The sequence below is a fragment of the Castor canadensis genome, chromosome 5 (assembly GCF_047511655.1).
Source record: "Castor canadensis chromosome 5, mCasCan1.hap1v2, whole genome shotgun sequence".
Lineage (NCBI taxonomy): Eukaryota > Metazoa > Chordata > Mammalia > Rodentia > Castoridae > Castor > Castor canadensis.
In genome coordinates, this window is record NC_133390.1 from 79797353 (window position 1) to 79819161 (window position 21809).

Here is a 21809-nt window from a genome sequence, read left to right on the forward strand (position 1 = left end):
GTTGAATATTTACTTTTCAAAACACTTTGCTTTTTTTTTAGATATCAATAATTCATGAATGACAAAAAGGATTAAGTTTTCTCTGAGGCCTGTAGAAGTTTAATATTCTGGGAGTCTACTACTGACTTCCATGTTCAATTTCCTGTATTTCACATATTTAACTTTAAATTCTTATACACTTAAGATTTTCTTACTTCAATTCCTGGAGCATGTATTTTGAAATATGACAGTTACCCTCAGAAGCACATTTTGTAACTCTTTGTCACAGGAAATATGTCTTTTAAGAACAGCACCAGACTTTTGCTTCCTAAATAAGATCAACGGAAGCTGAGAGCTTAGGGAAGGTATTTTCTCAATGCAATTTCTGCTGTTTGGATAAGCAGTGCTCTGGACACTTGTCACATCAACAGAAGATTTCAATACCCTTAGGTTATCACAATATATAAAGACACAAAGGCCTATACTGTTATAATGAATTTATGTCAGATTGGGTTTAAATTGACTTTAGAATGTCTACAGAACTCTATTTGATTTTTGTGGCACCTTTCATTTAAATGGTTCAAAGATATTTTCCCTCTCATTTGTTAGCTTAGCTGTTCTTAAATCCCTGTGAAGTAGACAGATCAGACTGAATATGCTCTAGTTTTACAGAATAAAAAAATGAGACAGACTGATAAAGAGATTTCCTACCTAGATAGCACAGAACAGAGCTGAAACTCAGTTTTCTGACACCTGAGTCTTTCACTGGCTTCTTAACTAAGAATGAACACCTCTCCTTAGCTGTAAAAATTATACACTTTACTCTATTATCTTATCTGATTCTTATCCCAAACTGATAAAATTCATAATGCTTTTATGCCTGATTTATAGATGAGGAAACAAAGTCCTATAAAGGCTTACTGTCAATGTCATAATACTTGGTAATGGCAAAACTGGAATTTAAATCTAGATCTGCTTTTTAAAATCATGAACCTAAATGTAATTATGTCAAAGTCATTGTTTCTAATTTTTTTTTTTTTAAAAATGGTGGTACTTGTGTTTTAACTCAGGGCCTTGCACTTGCAAAGCAAGGGCTCTACTATTTGAGGCATGCTCCCAGCCCTTTTTGATTTGGTTATTTTGGGGGTCTGAGTCCTGTATTTATGCTTGCTGCCTGGCTGGAATGACAGGCACCATCATGCCCAGCTTTTTACTGTTGAGATGGTGTTTCATGAACTTTTTGCCTGGGGCTGTCCTTGAACCCAGATCTTTCCAATCTCCACCTCTAGAGCAGCTAGGACCACAGGTGTGAGCTGCCACACCCAGCTTCAAAGCCTTTGCTTTTAATCCCATATGATATTTAGTCCTCATCCTAAATGGTGGCCCTGTACCTATGCCAGGTCTAGAGCCATCCCCAATGTCATAGTGTGATGTGGCTCTGTCACTTACATCAATTCCTGCAATCAGTGTAAACTGGAAAAGCATATCTTTCAGGATGAGAAGTCATGTATTATTACTGAACTTGTTAATATCACTTTTAAGAATGTGCTATAAGAGACTTTTTATAGCTGTTTCAGAACTATTAGCCCTATAGAATTTTAGGAAATAAAGGCAATATTTTACATTTTCAATGTGCATATGTTCAGGGTGTGCACTGTAAGGACATTGTTAAATAGTAAATGCACATTAATTTTAACCTGTACCATCTGGTTAGCTCTCTCTTTTTTTCTTGTAAGAAGCAGCAGCATCTCTAGACCCTTCAGCACATGTCACTAAGACACACAAAATATTTTTAAATATAATAGAAGTTATCCTGAAAAGCAAATTTTATAATGATTTCAGAGTCATTTCTTTTGAACCCAGAAGAAAATGGACAGGAACAAAGATTTGGATACTCCAATGAATAGAAAACATTTTTTCTGAAAACAAGAAATGAGTTAACGGTAAGTGAATTTTTACAATGAAGCAAACACCTCTCTGACTAGAACACAAATAGTTCTTCTCATTGACCCATCAGTTCCTCATTTTGAATTAAAAAGAGAGAAGTTAAATAGAAGAGCAACTTTTCAACCACACAATGGTTTCCATGACAACCAACCACAACATAAATGTAAGGAATGGTACAAGAAATGACATTGAGATCCTTGAGTGGAAATGAAGTGTGAGAGGAGGGGAAAGTAGAGGAAATGTCACGATGAAGTAAATTCAAGTATTTCCATTCAACAAACCTACATCATATAATGAACTGTGTGAAAGCACAAAAGTGGAAAACACATGGTTCCTACCCTATAGGCATTCAGTCTAAAGTAAAAAAATCAGTCAGTAAAAGAGTGCCACAAATACAAAAATGGAAGGCATATTGGGGCAGGAGAGTGTATGAAGAATATCAAACAGCAAACATTTAGAAAAACTTAATGTAGAGGGAAGACTTGAGCTATATCTTAAAAGATAAGCAGAGTATTATTAGTTACTGGGGAGAAGAAAAGGCATGGGAGAGAAACAATCCAGGCACAGGAAAGAGTGAAGAACTCACCTGTACTTTCCTAATATTTTCTCCTTCATGTTACTATTTAAATTGCATCATTATAATGTTTTGTCTCAGGTATTGCTTCTTCTCCTCTAGAGCAATAGCTCCTTCCAGAGCCAGTGGGTGATAGATTAGTACTATATCAACATGACAGGAAACATGACCAATATTTGAGGCACACAGAACTAAATATTGCATGATCAAAAACATATGAAAGAAGCAAACACAGGAGACTTGGGGTTGAGAGCTCAGGGAATATGAAAATGGTAGTGAGTATACGGAATAAAGACATGGAGTGGTGGATCATAGGACAGGTAGGGAAATTAGGGATAGTAATACAAAAAATGTAACTAAGATACAAGATCTAAATAGTCAGAAATGGCTACCAAGTTTTTTCATCCAAGATTATATTGGTAAAGAATACTTTATATTATGTCATGAAATCTCAGCAGAGTTCCATAAGCCAGTCACTTCCAATGAACAGAACTAAGTCATTCAATATTTATAAATATTTACTAAGTCTCACCTATGTGTTAGGCATTGCTAGGAGCTGAACACATAACAGCAAGTAAAAAACAGAAATGGCACTTATTCTCATGGAATTATATGGCCCAGTTAAAGTCATTCAATTATTTAAGCAATTCCTAATGCAACATATATAGGTACAATCATGTGCTGTGCATTTGGTATTCAAGTAAAGAAAAAGAACTCACTATCTAGTACAGAAGAGAAAAGTATAATCACTACAGTACCACAAATGAGATATGAATTAAGTTCTATCAAAATATACACTGAGTGATCCATTTGGCCTGATCCTACTCAAAGATTCACAGATTTTTACTTGAATTTAGCTTCAAATTAAAAAAATAAATCTTGGGTCCTCAAATAACTATATGTAAAATGTATCTATTATGCATGTATAGAATTACAAGTGTACACCTCTGAAGGGAAATATGGTTCTAATGTCATACCAAAAGTTAAAAATCATACTACAGGGAAAGGACAGAGATAAAGAATCAATCTAAGTTTTCAAGTTAAATTGAAGCAAGCATTTTAAAAACAACATCTATTACATATACCTTTGGCTACTTTTCCAACAATATATGCTATGCCAACAAGAAGGTCTTCACTGGCACTTTTTCAGTAATGTTCTTTTCTGATTGGCACTTTGTCAGAAAAAAAGTAAAGAGTTTCCTATTTTCTGAAATATATTCACAAATAATGTCAGACCAATTCTGATTAATTTCACACTAAATGTAAGAAGTGCAGGTGATATATCAATTTGAATGAATGATCACAATGGGAATAAGGTCAGCCATCTTTTTGTGCACTGATAACCAGAATGACATACATTCTGCCAACTGGCAGTTGAGAGTATTTCAATAGTTCCCATAAATGTAAAATATGAAATACTCAATACTCAAAAAGTGGTTCCTCTAACACTCAGGGAAAAGTTGAAATTGTCTTCATTGTCATAAGTGTCTCTATAACATGAAATTGGAAATATCCAATTATAACAAGGAGGAAGTGAATTAATTCAGTAATAAAAGTTAAGATGGTTTGCCATATTTTAAAACTCAGGTCTTTAAATAAATCTAATAATAACAGTAATAAAAATAACAGCAATAACAAGATCACACTTCTCCGTCTTTACTGCTATATATTTGTAGGCACATATGTGAATAAACAGGTAATCCCCAATTTATATGCATATTGTGTTCCAGAAGTTCTTTGATAAACTGGCTATTTGAAATTCAGTAAATCACTTACAAACTATGGTTTGCTTTCCAGGATAGTTACAAAACCTGGCTTATTCAACAAACATGTACTGAACATCAATTTTCCTCACAGGATTGTTGAATTAGAGAACTGTGAATTCTGTGTCCTGAGTTAAAGAAATCCTGACATGCAGAAGAGAGGACAGAGGAAGAGAAGATAGGCAGAGGAGGAAGACTCACTCCCATCCCATTTCCCCTGAAGTTCTGAAATAGAAGCATTTGTCTTTCTGTTCTCTCCAGTGTCAGTTTGTCAGAGGTGTTTCAAATTTCCCAGCTTTATCCAGACACAACCAAATATATGTTCAAAGATTACCCTATCCTTTAATGGCCCTATGCTCTAAAAGCAGAGATTGGACCACCTTTTCCATATCAGTCCTGTTGTGTACAGACTTTGGAGCCACATGGAACAGACCTGAAATCTCAGACTCTTCCATTTGTAGCTGGACTGTTTTGAGTAAACTACAGAAGATAATATGAAAGTGTAGATTCTTGAAACATAGGGTTAAATTTTGGCTCTAGCCCTGTGGCTTTCAGCAAATTGCTCAACTGTGCTAATACCTAGGTTTTTGTTATGGTTTAAATCTAAAAATGCCCCCCAAAGGCTCATGTGTTAAAGGTTTGGTTGTCAGCTGATGGGCTTTTTAGAGGTGATTGGTTCATGAGGGCGCTATCTTCATAATCCATTGATTAATTCATAGTGAATAGACTATTATAGGTAGGCCCTAGTTAGAGGAAGTAGGTCACTAGGGGTGTGTATTGGAAGGGTATCTTGTTCTCAACCCCTTCCTGTGTAACCCCTTCCTGTCTGTCTCTCTGCTTCCTGACTGTCATGATGTGAGCAGCTTTTCTCCACCATGTCCCTCCAGCCTGATGTTTCTGCCTTGCCACAGGCCCAAAACTAATGTAGTCAATAGCGCATGGACTGAAACCTCCAAAACTGTGAACCAAAATAAATCCTTCCTCCCTTAAGTTGTTTCTTTCAGGTGTTTTGTTCACAGTAACAAAAAGACTAACACAGTTTCCTTTTATAAAGTGTGGGAAAACAGAAGAAATATTCCAAAAAGATGTTGAGAGAATAAAGTAAGTCATTTGAAACAATCCTTGTACTTACTAGTTATAATTACTTACATTTTTATATTCCCCATTCCTACTCTATTAAAAAAAGATTTCTCCTACCTTGCAGAGTTGTGATAAGTGTTGCAATACGATAGCATATAAAGTAGGTAGCATACTGCCTTGTACAAGGAAAATGTAAGACACATTAGTGAAAAGTGAAATAAAACCAGCATAAATAAATAGCCCTGGGATTACATAGGTAAACAATTTCCAACCAGAAGAAATAAGGAACAGTTCATGAAGGCACAGAATTTCACCTGTTCTAAAGGAAGAAAAGAGTATCCTTGGTAGAGGGAACACATGAGTGAAAGGAGGAGTAGAAGATGAGAGAATGGGTATGAGAACACAACTAAAAAAGCAGATAAATTTAGAGGTTAGGAATCTTGGTTGAGGGTGAATACACTTACTGTTTTGGAACTCAAGGATATATGCTGTTTACTATGGAAAATGATAATTACAGACACAACATAAAAAGAGCCCCTGTACTCTCACTAGCCCTAACAAGTATGAATTTAGTCCATGTTTTATTTCATCTATATCCACTCACTCTACCAAAGTTTATCTTGATGTAAATCATAGCTATCATGTAATTGCATTTGCAAATATTTCTGTGTGGGTGTCTAAATTATAACACTCCCTCTACAAGTACAACTACTGTATTGTTAGCATGTTTATAAAGTAGTAATTCACTGATATCATCAATATTCTATGTTCATAATTCCCTGATTTTCTTAAAATTTTTTTTATAATTTATTTGAAAGAAAGAGGATTCAATTATGGTCTATTCATTGCAATTGATTATTGTATCTCTTAAATCTCTCTCTCTTCACCCCCCTTCTTTCCCTCCCTCCTCATTCTCCTCCTATTCTCCCATTACCCTGCTCGCATTCCCTCCTTCCTCTTCCCTCTTCTCCCTCTTCTCACTCTCCTTGGCTCCCTTCCTCCTTCCATCCAGTCTTCCTTTCTCTTAGTAACTTTATTATAAAATAAAACATATACAAAAATACTCAATAAATATATAGACATATATGTATATATATGTTAATAAATTATATCAAAGCAATTATTTAATGAATTATTGAATGAATGAGTTAATGAATTATTTCAAAACAAACATTTTTGTAATTATCAGACAGGTATAGGAACAGAACTTTACCAGTCTTCCTTGGAGGACTTCTACATATCTTGTGTCAATCAGACCTTCTTTACCATCCCACCCACGGTACTCATTGTATATACTTTCATAGTAAAATCACTTCAATTTCATTTATAATTTTATCATGTATATGTACATCCTTAGATGTATAGCTTCATCCAATTTTGAAATGTTATGTTTCTTTTAACCTATCCTCACTTCATGCCTTTCCTTTTAGGCATGAACTCATCATATCTGGCTTTGCAGAGTCTAATTTTTGCTGATTGCAAACTCATGGTGCAGTTCAATATATTTCCATGTTCTTTATGTATCTTACAGATAATAATGGTATGCAAGGCTTGTTTAGACTCAGGTTTAATCCATTTGACAGAATTGTAGGTAATACTGTGTTCTTTTATCAGAAGAAACATATTCAGTGGTTTATCATTTTTTAATGTTAGCAGTAATTAATGCTTACTGATTAGATTTATTAATCAGTTGGGGATAGCAGAGTGGCATTCCAACTCTAACATTTTCCTTTACTTGTTAACTAGGAATACTTTCATAAAAACATACTTCTATGTATTTTTTCATTAACCAATGGTGTGGTTCTTCTAGTAAAAACAAAATAAATACTTATTTTTCTTTGCTTGTACTTTTTAAGATAATGAACTGATTTCTTATCAACATTTAAATATAACTAGTAGATTTGTAAAAATATCACTTTGAACTTAAACTTACTTTATTGGACTGAAACCACCACAAGTGCTGTCTTTACTGAGTTCAAATTGTTCATCTTTGGTTGATGAAGACTCTTTAAGTTGGTTATTGTTTCATTAACAACTTAGAAGCAAAATTTAAAACTTTCAGCTATGATTGTGAAATTATCTGTTTCCCCCTTAAATTCTACCAACTCTTCATGTACTTTGAAGCACTGTTATAAGGCACATATACTTTTAGTATTTTTATGTCTTCTTAATGAAGTGACCTTTTCATTATTGTGAAATGTTCTCTTTATCTCTGGTAACACTCATTGTCTAAAAGTCTCCTGTATCTAATACTTATATATGCAAAATGTTTTTTCCCTTTCATTTTCTACTAACCTTAAATCATTATGCATTGCATGTGTATATTTTCTGTTTTCTCATTTTATATTTTTAATGAGTTATATGATTTCTGAACTTTTCTAACTTTATTTATCATGTTATTTTTCACATATTTATTATTTAGTTAATGTCTTTATCTCACTTTTTTTAGTCTTTTTAAAATATTTTTATTACTATATGATAGCTGTGTAGGTTTCATTGTGACATTTCTGTATATACATACATTGTACCAAGGTTTGTTTTATCCCCTCCCTCTTGCCCCACTTCCCTTCTTAAAATGACTTAGAAAAGTTTCAATGTTCCATATCCATATATGTATAGAAAGTGTATCAACTGTATCAGTCAGTAATAATATTCTTTTTCTTCAGAGATGTTATTTTGTTTATTATTCTCCTTTTTCTTTGTAACTTGGGTGGGATTTTTACCTTGATTTTTTTTATTACTCACATTTATGCAAAACTAGGGGTGTTTTTTTCTGGAGTTTAGAAAATAGCATATTTCTAACTACATTGACATTCCTCTTCAAAACCACGATGGTTTGGTTTTAAGACGGCTTGTTTCTTTCCTCCATTTTTAGCCAGTCCTGGTCTTTTCTTCCTCTATATTGTTCTGATGCAATTTGGGTATTTTCTTTGTTTGTTTCCCTGCAGTGCTGTGGATGACCTCCTACATACTATACAAGTGTCCTTCCACTCTTAGCGTCTTTTACTCAGCGTGTCTGGTCATTTTTTGAGTAAAGCACTAGAACTGGTTCAATTCGATCATAATTTCTTACCATAGATTACTTGTATTCACCTTCTCGTACAGAGCAAAACCTTTCCCAATTTTAGGTGCTGTTCCTATGTTGGCCTATCACAATTCCCAGTGAGTTTCTGTTAACTGTTTTAAAGTCTCCTCAAGTCTGCGAGACAACACAATACTTCTTTTCACTCCCTTCCATGTAGGTCTTAAGGGTGTTGGTGGCTTGTTTCACTTACTTATTGAAAATAGTTCCAATAGGGAACTTGTCACTGAGTTTTTCTGTAAATACTGTCCATAAGTTTCCGTCTTTGGTATATGTGGAGACTTGAAAGAATTCAAAAGCTATGCAGCTGCCACAAGTGTCACCTTCCAACACTTTGATTTTTTGATTAAACATTTTCCAAGTTTCTCAGATGTGGAAGAGTCCACTAATGGATGGTGCCCATAAATGAGGGCAAACAAGAAAATGCACATAAATAATAAATTGTGGTACTGAGTAATCAAGGAGTTGGAATCCACAAGATGAATCAGCAATGTCTGACTTCAATGAGCACTGAGTGGAAGTGGGCAACATTTCTCAAAATGTGTTCCACAGGAAGTTGAGAGAAACATGTTAGTTCTGGTATTCTAATGAATGTGGCTTAAGAAACGGTAAGCTGATGCAAAGCAACCCAGACCTCTTCCTTTAAAGCAGTACAAAGTCAGGAAGTGGTGAAAGATTTGTACAAAATTATTAAAGAAGAAAGCAGAAAATCTGCAGAGAAAATCTCAGCTTCTACATTTAACACACAAAATAAGTATTACCACTTTAGAAAGTAAATGTGCTCTTAGTTTCTTACCTTATACCAAGTGATGGCTGGTTTGACATTGGAAGGAAAAAATCCATCTACATTTGGACAAGTGATCCTCTGAATACCATATTCTATATACAGTCGATGCACTGGGAGTTTCATTGGGGACTTGAAACAACTGTCTTTCTGAACAACTTCCAAGGGAAATGCAACTTTGCTGCAATATGTAGTGTTCCTGAAAAGAGAAATATGCAATGACCAGGTAGTCTCATTTGCATCTAATTTAATACAGCAACATATTAAAATGAACTGAATTGAGACTTCATTTCTATATGTAAGTTCATGTAAAAATTAAATGAGTTATTGAGGTGTACTACCCTATACTAGTTGGCATTACAGAATAAAAAGCAAATACAGTTATTTACTATGAATATATGAAAATATTTTTTCCTTATATATAACTTTAAACATGTATGTATATTTAAATTTTTCCACTTAGAATATTCTCAGGAATATTTAATGTTGGTAAAGAAGATAAGAATGGCCTACTTAAGCACAGTTGATAATGGTAAAGACAACCTTTAGAAAACAAATGTTTCCAGAATAATTTTGAAAGTCTTACCTTTTGACCAAATAATCTTTTGTATGGATTTTTTTCATCTGATCAAAGTATGGAAAAAGAAAACAAGGACAACAGATAATAAAAAATGTCTGTCAAGCACCATATGAGCTAGAAAACATTAGAATCAATAAAAAAAATTAAACAAAAGGAAGAATATAAAGAAAACTATGGTGCACTATTTAAAATCATTATAAGCACCTACAAAAACAATCACATATAAAGATCAAAAACAAACAAACAAAACTTCTTAGAATGACTGGGAAATCATATTTGTATAATAATGTTTGCATAGGTTTGTCCATTAGCCTGAAGTCCTACCCTTCTTTGCTATCCTTTACACACCATGTGTCTAAATTAGGCCTCTTATTCATTAAGCATCTTGCATTTTTCTTACTAAGTTCATCATAATTCAAAATTATATGATCATATTATAGACACTCATCTATATCCTCAGTAAAATATAAGTTTCATTTGACCATTATGTTTACTATAGTCACTGAATCTAGTATAGTGTTTATAATTTTAATAGATGATGAAAAATATTTGTTAAGGGAATGTAGTGTCTACACATAAGAAAACAAGAAAGGGAACAGTGAGTGATAAAAATAATAACTTAAAGTGATATCACAGTGAGTCTGTGATTTCTAGCTACAGCACTAACTGCATAGTAGACATTCGATAGCTTATGAATTAATACTAAATAAGATGGAAGACATGAGACATGTATTCCCAAACATGAGGGAGAGATGATTAAAAACAACTTGTAACAATACTAAGAACATGGCAAGAAGGAAGGATGGGTGGGTATGATCTCTGTCTACAAAAAACAAATGGCCTAACATGTGAAAGAAGGTCTCTATAGGTAGAAGTTATAGAAAGTAAATTTCCTTTTAATATAATTGTATATTTTCTGATGGTAATAAAAGTGATGAATAGCAGTTGGACTGACTTTGGCAACTCCCAAAGTTGAATAGCATTAGAGCAAGAATAGAAGCAGTAAAATATAAGAAGAATGTAACTTTGTAGCCTTGAAAACACCCAGTCCTATGATTCCACATGGTTTGGTTGAAGGCCATTCTTAGTCTATTACTCAGCTAGGGGCAGCTTTGTAGGTTCCCCTGCAGGCAGCTGCAAGTCTAGACTTGCTCTAGACGCATGGAAAATAGGCAAACAGGTACATTGAGGAAATTGATAAATAACACTGGAGGTATATGAAGCCCTACCAGTCAAACAGCTCTATTTCTAAACTGTAAAAGAAGGTTGGATACATTTTGGGAAGAGCTCTAGGCAAGGAGTAGGTAACCAAGCAAAAAGCAATACAGATGCTAAAGCACTAGAACGTGTAGTAGAGACCAAAGTCAAGCAGATGATGGCTTCCTCCAGGGGTTTGCTGACATTTACTATGGACACCTTAATGGATTAACAATTGTCAAAGATGAAAAAGAGCTGAAAGAACATGTAGTCATCCCTCTTATAGTATGGACAAAGACACAAAGCTCCCAAAGCAGACACAACTTGTTAAATTCACCAGCTAAGTAGTGGTAGAGCTGGAGTCATGGCCTGATTTTTTTACCTTCTCATACAGTGCTCTTTCCAATATAATCTGTTTTAATTTATATTAAATTATGGCAGGAAACAAATAATGAGAGAATTATTATTTTTTGGGAGCCCCCCACCAATCTAGAGTTCATTCTAATAAATTGAGTATAAGCTGAAAGCCTCAGAAGGGCCTTCAGAGGAAATTGACCCCTGAGGGCACAGCATACAAAGGCTTTTCTGCAATAGAGAAGAGGTCCTTTTTGTTTAATTATGTATCAAAATATAGTTACAATTCGCTGTCAAAGAACAGTTAACAGCCACAACAGAGAAAGGACATGGGATCACTAACTAATATAGGATGAACTATGTTCCCACCTTCAATTCAAATGTTGAACTAACACATAGTGCCTTAGAATTTGACTGTATTTGGAAATATTGTCTTTAAAGATATAATTAAGGTATATAATATAACTAGTGTTCTTATAAGAAGAGATTAGGGCACAGACACACACAGAAGGAAGACCAAGTAAAGAAATGGAGAAAGATAACCACATACACAAGTCAAGGAGAAAGGCAATGAGAAACACACCCTGCAACTTTGATCTTAGCTTCTAGCCTCCAAATTTGTGACAAAATAAACTTCTATTGTTTAAGCCACTCAGCTGTGATTTGTAGTTTCAGCGAATCAATAGACCAATTAATAGTAGGACATTACATTAAAAGAAACAAAAAACATAATCCAGATTGGAGTTTAGAAGACAAAGCAAAGACTGGTAGCTAAAAAGGGATTCTGGGTAAAATATTACCAAAGAACTAAGCCTTACAGTGATTATTCTTTTGGGGGGGGGTGGTGGGGGCTGCTTCTGCTTTTTGAAGATTTTTTTCTGAGCAAAGACAACATTAATCTGTAGTAAAAGAAAATATTCATATTGTAGGGTAAAATATAAGCTCTACACAATTGTTAAATTGTAAACAATGGATTCAATAAGCTTTACAATAATGATTGGCTGCTTTAGATTATATTCTTAAACCCCGCAGGACATGGTTTCTGAGGGGAATTTTGGTAGAGAAGTTTAAAGACATTGTTCTACATATATTTGATGCCTCTCAAATATTCTTTCTTTTATGAAGGTACCCTGACGTCTATGCTGTGCCAGGCACTTTGAAAGATGCCAAGAATAACAGATATGAATGAACTCTGCTCTCTGCCATATTCATTTTCTAGGGTAATGGATGCCTCCAGGTAGCAAATCCCAATATCATGGGAATAGGGCAGTCCAACTTCAAACAACTTTGACATGTGTCTGGGTCTGAAAAGAAACCACTATGGTCAGAGGCACAATTATTTTCTTTGTACACCTCCTTTATCCCACCTTCGATAAGCCCCTGAAGTGAGGCAAAATTTTATCTAAATGCTTCCTTCTCCCCACCAACCCCCTACCCCAGTTTTAAGGCACATTTATCATATAAATAAAGCCTGGAAGCAAAGGAGAAAGAGAAAATCACCACTGAGAGTCAGGCTACCTTAACATGCAGGTATAGTTGCCCGTGTCATTGAGGAGGGTGGGTCGGAACCAAAGCACATCTTTCTCCTTGCTAATGCGGTTCTCAGGCAGGCGGAAGTTAATGGGTTCTTCGAGGTCCCGGTCCTGCCTAGTCCAGTACCAGATCAGGGTAAGGCCAGCTGAGTGGGCTGTACTGTAGTTAAACTTCAAGAAATGTTCAAACAGCGGGCACTTGATGCGAGCTGGCTCATCTTCAAATACTTGGATTTGCCTCATAGTATCTAGCCCCCAGTCATCACAACGTTCTGGAATAATCAAAAACAAAGGGCCAATTAATCCCTTCAAAATAAAGGCTTTCAGGGCACATACTTTCTCCTAAGGATACCCAATCTTTTCCAGGAACTTCCTTTTCTGGTCATCTTCAATGACCTCCCACTAACAAATGCCTATAATTAGCCACCTGCAATGTGAAGACATTTCTCCCCATTTCTTTATTGTCTTTTGTGCGTCTCTTGGATAACAATTTTATGTGATACCTTGATCCTGAGGAGACCTATAAGGAAATGGAGGAAGTTATCACCTGAAAAAGAAGCCTTGTGCTTTTCCACTACATGAGGACAGACAGGTCCCAGGAGGAAACTGAACTGCAAAGACAACTCTTGGCTAGATAGCAGAGGGGACTCTGAGTTCTCTCCTGCTCTCCTGCTTTTTGGGCCAGACCTGCACTGCCCAATAGATATATAATGTAACCCAAGTATGTAATTTTAGAAATCTGGTTGCCACATTAAAACAGTAAAAAGCAGATAAAATTATGTTAGTAATGTATCGTGTTAAGCCTGATATATCCAAGGTAGCCAAAAGGTTACCTTGGATAAAAAAAGCTATTTTATATTTACATTTTTTGTGATAAATCTTCAAAGTCCAATGTATTTTACACTTACAGTGCAACTCAACCTTGACTAGCCATGTGTATCTATGGGCTACCATAGGGAGCAGTGGGACTGCAGATCTTAAAAGGGCAAGCTCTCTGGCTAGGTATGATGGCACATGACTATAATCCTAGCTACTTAGGAGGCAGAGATCAGAAGGATGGCTCAAGGCTAGCCTGGGCAAAAAGAGCAAGACCCTTTCTGAAAAAAAAAAGAAGCATAAAAGGGCTGGAGGCACGACTGAAGTGGTAGAGCACCTCCCTGGTAAGAGCAAGGCCCTGAGTTCAAACTATAGCACCATACCAAAAAAAAGTCTCAATGATATTCACTGGGGAAAATATGCTAGTTTTCAATGATAGAGAGTCAAATAAAATTAGTAATGGTTTTTATAATTTATTTCTATAATGAAAAGTAATCATTGGTATATTCAGAAAAATCCATGATGTTTACTTCATGTCAAGAGTGATATCTGCATTGAAGACTAGTGATGTCACCATAAGATTTCAGGGGTGATGGAGTCCTGAGAACCTCCAAAATCATCTTAAAAGAGATTTCTTTATTCCTCATAATCCTAACACATGTATGGATGCATACATACATATTTTTTACTGTGTAATCTTCCTTACATCTCAGGTGACATCTAAAATTTCCATGTTAAATATGACAATTGGAAAGATTATAGTTTATGTCATGTTGTAAGTAATAACACTTTAAAGTAAGATAGCAATATTCTTTTAATTGCATTCGATAGAATACTCATTTGCTGTTTACCAATATTAAACCTAAAACATGTAAATGAGCTTTCTTTGAACCATTATAAATACCATACTATTTCTTTTCCTCCTTTAACACATACGAATCCCACATTTCACACATAATTTTACTCTAATGGAATATATTCTTATGTTTGCTAGTTCTTGTAAAAAAAATTCATCCTCTTATTCTTCTATGCAATACACAGAGCTCAAAGTATTAGTTTTTGCTTCTGAAATGAGTTTTATTATGAATATAGTACATACAGTTTAAGTAATATATATTTTAAATTTTATAAGTAATTATTAAATATAAAAAGCAAAATTTTATTAAAATTATGTCTTGATAACCTGGATGAACTGGTTTTGAAGGAGAGGAGTCAGGCATTAGTCGAAAATTGATCGTTTGTATGTAACCACTAACGAAATTTTTCATAGTCAGGAATAAAATGTTATGTTCCTTTAGATATAAATTCTTCATTTCATTAAATTCCTTTAGTAATATGCCCAGTTTATGTACTTTAACATCAAAAATTATTTTGTCAATCACTTGACCAGTCTGAAAGAAAGGGTTGACAAATGCAGCCTTGTTATTGTTACTCCCTGTATCCTCATCCTGTCTGCAATTTGAAGTCATGAATTTTCCAATCAAGGAGAGTTTACTTCCCATGGCTTGAATCTGGGTTGCCCTTGTGACTTACACTGGCTATATCATGCAGCAAAAGTCATTTAGTGGCAATCTAAGTCAAGAACTTAAAACTCTTTGCTTTTCTCTTGGAAGCCTGTTACTGCTGTGATGTGAGAAGAAGCCCAGGAAGGCCAACCAGTAAATTAGATCACATGTGGCGAATACCTGAGGAACCCCTTCTGAGGCTGGCGCACCTATAGAAGCATAGCCGTCCAACCTTTCCTCAACTGACCAACCACGTAAAAAGCAAATGTGTCAGGAAACCTAGGGATTCAAAAGTGTTTGTGCCACAGATGCAATGAAGTCCTGTTGATGAAGTTTGTGATTATTAAGCAACATTTTTGTAGATTATGGGTTAGAACAAGTAGATCAGCAGTTACTTCACTTTTGATAAAAGCAAAGAACTTCACTCTTTCTGACTTGAAGAAAGATTCAACATCTAAGTAAGTTATAAATCTTTGGGAAATTAAGCTTTTTTCAAGAGTCAACAACTGACCAGTTCTTATTCTCCTTTCATCAGAATTACTTTTTAAAATCCAACATATGGAGAGAATTGGAACGATCAAAAGATTATTTAAACCACAATTATATACGCATTTATATGTAGAACACACTTGTAATAGTGGAACTACTCTATGGAACTCAGGGTACAAGGAAAGGAAAAGAGAGTGATAGAAAGTCAGCAATATTGAAATACACTACATTTGTTCAGGTAGAGGACATAAGATATGTACTGAAAGCTGTTGAATATGGGGCATGGGAGGTTAAGGAAAACTAGCAGTCGGTACATTTTATAGAAAATTACAACCAAGGTTTTACTGGTCAACATAACACATTTAATATATGCACACAATTTCATCCCTTCCTGAAGCATTACTAAAGCTAAAATTCTTTTTAAGATATTATAACAAGTAAAAGCAAGGACAGGGGAAAAGACAATGGTAACATCAACATGGACAAGTTGTAACCAGTTTATCAGAGTCAAAAACACAAGCACTAAACCAGCAGGGAAAACGGGAAAACAACCCAATCTGCAATGCAGAATGTTAATAAGATTGTGGAACTATCTATCAGCACCAAAGCAAAGACTTGTTAGTGCTGTTCAACAAACATTTCTGGTTCACCTCCCAAACATGTTACAAGACTGTACTTTTCTGCAGCTCTGAAGTCAGGAGAGGCCCTGTGACTTACTTTGGCTAATATGATATGAATGTTCCCTGTGGTGGGCATTTTAATGGGTAGGGTAAATTTTACCACATTCTCTTCTCTTCTGCCTTAGCAAATACAAAAGCACAGAGACTGAAACTCTTAGTTTAGTTACCCCATATAACATCTTTGTTATTAAGTCATAGGTAATGGTGAGATTTTGTCTCCAATAATAATAACGTAACAGTCAGTCAGGTAACTAGAACCTGAACCTACAGGGAAAGCAGTAAAATACAGGATTGGATGAAAGCTGTATTAAACAGGTTACAGTCTTGGTTGCAATCCCACCTTCCTCAAACTGAAAACTTTCCTCACTCAGCTCCAAGGAAGAGGGTAGGTAAATCTTTATCCTCTAGGCAGAAGAATGAAAGAATCTTCTGTGGGAAATTTGACCAGCATAAATAAAAAAGGCTGAAAAATTATAATATCAGAGGCTCTTTAACACACCACAAAACCACATCATCTAAAAGAAAAGGTTAACATGCTCCATACTCAGATTAAATTTTTTAATCATCTTTTAATTGCTTTTTAAACATGAACATATAGGAAAAAACCCTGTCATAAAATTTAGTGTCCAATAAAGTCAAAGAAACTCGGGAAAACTAGTATTACTTAAGGGAAAGAAAACACTTAAAAAATACTGTCATTACCATCTTCAGAGTGATGAGGAACCCACTGCATTCACGAAGTAGGATCAGGATGCTATAACAAAAGAATATTCAGACAAGTGAAGAGCTTAATGAAATTAAAAATGATTAAAAATGTAAATCCTTACTAGGTAGGTTGGTTTGTAAGCTAAAATGGAAAATTTCTGAAAGCAGAATTTAAAAAAGGAAATAAAAAACAGATGTGAAAGAGAAATAAAGAAGGAAGAAATTTGCAATTAAATAATTTGAAGGAAAAAAATTGTAAAATATAAGTACAAAACCTTCTAAATTAAAAGGACCTGACATTATGCACCTGCACAATGGATGAAAATAGTTTTATACCACTAAAGTATTTTGAAATAAAAACCCCATAAAATTCTATAAGCTACCAAGAAGTAAAAACAGGTTTTAAAAAGGGCACTTACAAAATGGATATCTCAAAAACATTCTAGAAACTGGAAGATAATGAAGCAATACATCTGAAGGAAAATTATTTCCAATCTGGAATTTAAACCTAATGAAACAATCAAGTGTGAAGGTCACATTTGCAGACACAAAAAGGCTCACTTTATTTCCCATGTGCTTGTTATCAGGAAGCTTCAGAGACATTCAGGGAACCAAAATGAGTGAATGAAATAACAAAGAAAAACATGGGATTCAGCACCAGGTGATCCAATTTGGGAGACAGGAAAAATGATCCTCAGAATATCAGTGAAGATCCCAGGTTAATAGCTATGGAGCAGGGCTGAGTGATGAATCAGTGCAGGTAGAAGGAAACAGAAATCACCAAAAAAGAAAACATAACTGAAAGTGATTGGATTAGGTGTGTGGAAAATTATACCAAAGGCAATTGAAAATTATGAAAACGGTTACCAAAGACACAAATGCAATCAATAACTTCAAAAAATGAGAAAGGTAACATACTATTTGATCAATACATAAAGACATATTAATTTGAGTAATGATTCAACCAAATACATAAAAATATTATGTAGAGAGCATATGTAGGGAAAATATAGGTGACAGCGGTTGAAGAGAAGTTATCCTCATTTACTATAATAAGATATGAAAATATAATGCCTAGGATTGACTAAATAAAAAAAATACCAAAATGGGTTAGCAAAACTTAAATGGGAAATACCAGAAGATATAAATAAAATACTTAAAAGTGGTTGCCTCTGCGAAGGTTAGAGAAAAAGTTAAAACAAAGAATACAATGACTTATGTTTAAGTCTTTTAATATACTGAATTTTGAAAATCTCTGTGTGTGATTGTCTCTAAAATTGTTAAAATAATAATTAGAATAAGGAAGGAAGGAAGGGAGGAAAGAAGGAAGGAAGGAAGGAAATACTCATCACTTAATATGATTGATAAAGTCATTTATTCTCAGTGTCAAAACGTCCTGACCATACATACATTCTCCAGAAAAATAATCTTTATTTTGTTCTCTAAATTCCAAAAATTACATTGATATGCATGTGCATGGTATTCACTTCATTTATGAATTGCAAAGTACATAGTTTAAAAGAGAGACAGACAGACAGACAGACATTGTACAGCAGATGGAGGCTGAACTTCACCATATTATGTTTATTGTCTGGATAGAACTATATGTCACTGTCTTCTGTATTCCATAAAGATATTCTTTATGCTGTTCACAAAGGCATCTTCCTCAAAATCCTGCACTGTTTGAGCAAAAATTGGATGATGAGAGGGAAGACTATTAAATGAAAATTAGCATCCTTTGTGAAATGCCACCATATACCTCAATTCATATTCAATATCTCATTCATTCCAACTTGGACCAGAGATCACAGTTCTAATGCCATGATTCACCATTACAAGAATACTGGTAAACTGAACAGAAAAAGGCAGCCCTGCTGGGGATTAATGGTGCCTTTATTAATGGAGGCCTTCTGATGCCAATATCATAATGTATCACTTTGGCCCTAGGAGGTCTTTATATTCCATGACAATGATTAATAATAGCGAGACAGATGAGGAGTGAAGGGTAGCCTTTACTTTTTAAAGGAGGATTATCTGATTGTGGAACCAGAGGTAGAAAAATGAAGTGGCATAAAATCTCAACTAGGAACAGGTGCTCAGGCAGAACAATGAGGAATTATGAAATGGACAGACTGTGGCACAGACTGGCTAAATGTTCATTAATTCTCTTTTCTCTCTTGGCCCATGTGAAAGCTATCTCTCCCCAGTAATTGGGATGAGGCCATGTGATCTTGTTCTGGTCCAATAAATGTGGCTAAAAATGCTGTACAACACTGTCAGGCAATGGTGGCTCAAGCCTGTAATTGTACCTACTTAGGAGGCAGAGATCAGGAGGATTACAGTTCAAGGCCAGCCCAGACAAATAGTTCATGAGACCCTATCACAAAATAGGGCTGGTGGAGTGGCTCAAGGTGAAGGCCCTGAGTTCAAGCCCAATTATAGCCAAAAAAAAAGAAAGAAAAAAGAAAAGAAAATGCTATACAGCATGAAACCCCTGCATAATCATTTGTGTTTTCTCTTTCCCTTTCACGGAGTCCTTGAAGATCAGAGCAGAGTTGCTCAGGGACTTTCAAGGGGCTGTGATGTGACCAAAAAAAGAAAACAAAACCTCTACTGTTTAAGCCACTGAGATTAGTCTTGGAAACTAATATTGCTGATTGCCTTTCATAAACTAAGTTGATAAACCACAAGCAGACACTTTTTAAAATAGTATTACATACTGAAATCTAAGTATATATCAATTACCAAGACTGTGGGGCTAATTCATTGACTTAATGTTTTCTTATTTTGCATTGTTTGTTTTTGAGACAAGGTCTCTCTATGTAGACCAAGCTGCCCTACAATGCAATGCAGCCTAGGCTGGCCTCAAACTTATGATCCTCCTGCTTCAGCTTTCTGAGTGCTGGGATTACATGTGCGACCCACCACACCTGCCTTCTTAATATGTTTTCATGACATTAAATGCAATACATTTAAAAAGGGAAAAGACATAATTATACCTGCTATGTGTCACATTTCCATTATGTTTGATGGGACAAATGGGTATATCTATAATGTGAATAAGGCTCTTTACAATAGGGACTGAAAGCATATATATCAGTATTTGCATTAGAAAAAATGGTATTATTATAATTACTGACCTTTTACTTTGGGTTATTTGTCCATTTGAAATTTATGAGGATTTAAGTTTCTCTCGTGAGCTACCTCAGGCTATTTTGTCAAAGCTTTTTAACTTATTCAATGAACAAATAAACATAAAATCTATGGCAACAGGCTGGAGTGTCATGTAATACCAAATTAATTATATGATTTGCTGTAGGCACCAGCTTCAGAAAAGACAGCAAAAGGCAGCTATGCAAATAGATTTGTCTCTAATAACAGCAAAAGGAATTTAGCAAATTACTGGCACAGTGAATTCCTTTTTTGTTTAAAAATGCCCATTCTTATCCAGTTTACTCCACAGTGGAAGTCCTTTCTAAATTGGCCCTTCAATGTGGGGCAAGCACAAAGTCATCATTTCTCTCAGCCAAAGGGTTTCTTAAGGCTAAGCCTTGGTGGCACAGAGGACTAATGGAAACGTGCAAAGCCTCGCAAAGCCAAGTCACTGGAAAATCCAGCCCACGCTCCTGACAGCAATTAGCATTTATATAGCAGGGTATACATTTTAACTAATTAATCTCACAACTCCCTCTTGGGCTTTCATGCCCATTCCCACATTACATGCCAGGAAATGGAGACAGAGAGATTAATTGACTTACTTTTGCCTGAGTGTAGCACAAATAAAAGCTGCCTGAACATAAGATCTAGGATGCTTGTCCCAAAATCTATGCTCACACATTCAAAGCAGGGTATTTCCCACAGGAAAGCTGTTCATATATTTGTATTTATTAAATATTTATTGAGAATCTGCTCTAAGAAAGACATTGTGCTGAGTAGCGGGGTACAAGGAGACATGTAAGTATAAAAACTCAGCAAGCTCAGGTATAGAAAAGCAAGAAAAGCAAAGATTTTAATTATGGAAAACCTAAGGTGGGATTACTTTCACATGTAATTATTTGCCATGTGCACTTACTTGCAAACATGACCTAGAATAAAATGCTTCTTTTAAGCTCAGTTTCTGCACATGTAATCTATTTAGATTATAGTGCTTTATGAGAATTCAAGGACTTCCCATACGAAGGAAACTCAGTATATGTGTTAGTCAGCTTTCCAATGTTGTAAGAAATACCTGAGATAAAACAACTTAAAAAACAGGAAAGGTTTGCTTTGGTTCATGATTTCAGAGGTTTTAGTACATCACCACATGGCTATATGCATTGGGCCTGTGGCAGCACAGAATATCATGGCAGGAGCATGTGATGGAGGCTTGTTCACCTCAAGGCAGCCAGGAAGCAAAAGGAATGGAGGGGAGGGGGAATAAAGGAGAATGATGGAGGGGGTGAATTCAACTATGATATATTGTAAGAGCTTTTGTAAGTGCTACAATGTACCCCCACGCAGCACAACAATAAAAATAAATAAATAAAAGAGAAAGAGCAAGGGGCTCTTGTACCCCCTTCATGGCCCCTAGAGACCTAATTTCCTTCTATTAATCCCCACCCCTTAAAGGATCCACTACCTCTCAATAGTGCCATGGGCTGGTGACCATGCCTTCAAGACAAGGACCTTTGAGGGACATTCATGATCCAAGCTAAGGCAATATATTAGCTGAAATCTATATGACAAGTCTGAGTGAATCCTAT

The 21809-nt window shown here is 35.2% G+C and overlaps 1 protein-coding gene across 7 annotated transcripts in view; it reads right to left on the reverse strand.

Moving 5' to 3' along the window:
- Il1rap (interleukin 1 receptor accessory protein) overlaps positions 1 to 21809 on the reverse strand; it is a 133482-nt gene that overhangs the window by 39260 nt on the left and 72413 nt on the right. For all 7 annotated transcript variants that reach the window (XM_074073526.1, XM_074073529.1, XM_074073530.1 and 4 more), the window contains exons 3-4: positions 12859 to 13144; positions 9222 to 9408 (exon numbers count right to left, since the gene is read on the reverse strand). In XM_074073526.1, the coding sequence (XP_073929627.1) occupies positions 9222 to 9408; positions 12859 to 13144 (473 nt within the window). The remainder of the gene's footprint in view (positions 1 to 9221; positions 9409 to 12858; positions 13145 to 21809) is intronic.